The following is a 1,205-nucleotide window of genomic DNA, read 5'->3' as shown; positions in this document are numbered from 1 at the left end:
CAAAGAGAAAAAGAACTCAATACATTTAGTATATATATTTTACTTTTAATCGGCATAAATTACAAAGTGACCCAGGGCCGAGAGTCTTGTGTATGCCGTGTGCGAAACACTAGGCCGCTGAGTCATACTGTGACTTTCACTTATTAAAAACAAAATTGTATATATACACAAACACAAATTCGGTAATAAGCGTTGGGGGGGGCCCGCGACTAGGGGAGTTAATGAGAGTTACTGAAATTAGAAAATGGAACATTTCAAGTGAGGCTAGTATCTTGGTAGGATGCTTTACGCATCGGACAAAATATTTTGCGGTTCTTTACATTTCAAATTCAAATACCGCTGTGGGTAACTTTGCCTTTCATTCTTCTGGTGTCGATAAACTAAAGTACTGGGATTGATGTAATCCACTAACTCTTTCCTTTAAAATTTGCAACCTTATACCTATGCTAGAAATTATTATTTTTTCAAGTCACCTTACAAACCAAAGTTTGGGAATTCTTTTCAATATGTATTCACATGAATTTATTTGAAAAATAAGATACGAATATTATTAGTGATATGAAATTCATGGATCCATTGTCTGGGGTTCCTACAGTATGATTACAAAACATTTGGAAAAAATGTAAACAATATTCTGAAATGATTTGTCGTACAAAAATTACATTGTCACATGGATGAATTTATGAGACTCAATTATACAAAAACGATGTTCAGTTCTGTTTATTTAACCATGTTTTTATTTTGGTATTTTTTAAACTGAAAACAAAGACATTTTCGACTCGTATTTCGGTATATAAGCATTTCTTAAGCAATATTTCTGAGCAGTTAACAGCAGTTTCATTTTCTCCTTATCTAAATTGCTTGGCTATTTTCATTACCTCCTTTTTTGGAGACGGGATTCCCTAATACATGACATACTGGAAGTAAGCATGCCTTCGCTATTGTACATAACCCTTAATATCCACATTCTTACATAGCCTTAGCTCTTTCCGCGTTGTGTCGCATATTAAGATAAAATGAATATGTAATCCTATAAGAAACTTAGTAAATAAACATATACAAGCGATGTTTCGTTTTTGGCAAATATAAATTAAATATTAGAATTAATGAAAAAAAAAAAAAAACTATTAGTCTTTTGTGCGTGTTACGACACCTAGCTGAATGTTTCGACGTGGTCTGTAGTCACTTCCGATAGACCCCCCCCC

General features: G+C 33.4%; 1 protein-coding gene across 5 annotated transcripts in view; it reads left to right on the top strand.

Moving 5' to 3' along the window:
- The window catches only part of LOC106870730 (zinc finger Ran-binding domain-containing protein 2), a 34,481-nt gene that overhangs the window by 2,008 nt on the left and 31,268 nt on the right, over nt 1–1,205 (top strand). For 2 of the 5 annotated variants that reach the window (XM_014916903.2, XM_052967182.1), the window contains exon 1: nt 207–341. The exons of 2 other annotated variants lie outside the window; for them this stretch is intronic. In XM_014916903.2, the coding sequence (XP_014772389.2) occupies nt 222–341 (120 nt within the window). In that variant the 5' untranslated portion in view covers nt 207–221. Of the gene's footprint in view, nt 1–206; nt 342–824; nt 924–1,205 lie in introns of those variants that run through there. One more of the 5 variants, XM_052967186.1, reaches the window with a different exon arrangement.

This window comes from Octopus bimaculoides, chromosome 4 (assembly GCF_001194135.2).
Source record: "Octopus bimaculoides isolate UCB-OBI-ISO-001 chromosome 4, ASM119413v2, whole genome shotgun sequence".
Classification (NCBI taxonomy): domain Eukaryota; kingdom Metazoa; phylum Mollusca; class Cephalopoda; order Octopoda; family Octopodidae; genus Octopus; species Octopus bimaculoides.
This window is presented reverse-complemented; position numbering and strand designations above follow the sequence as displayed.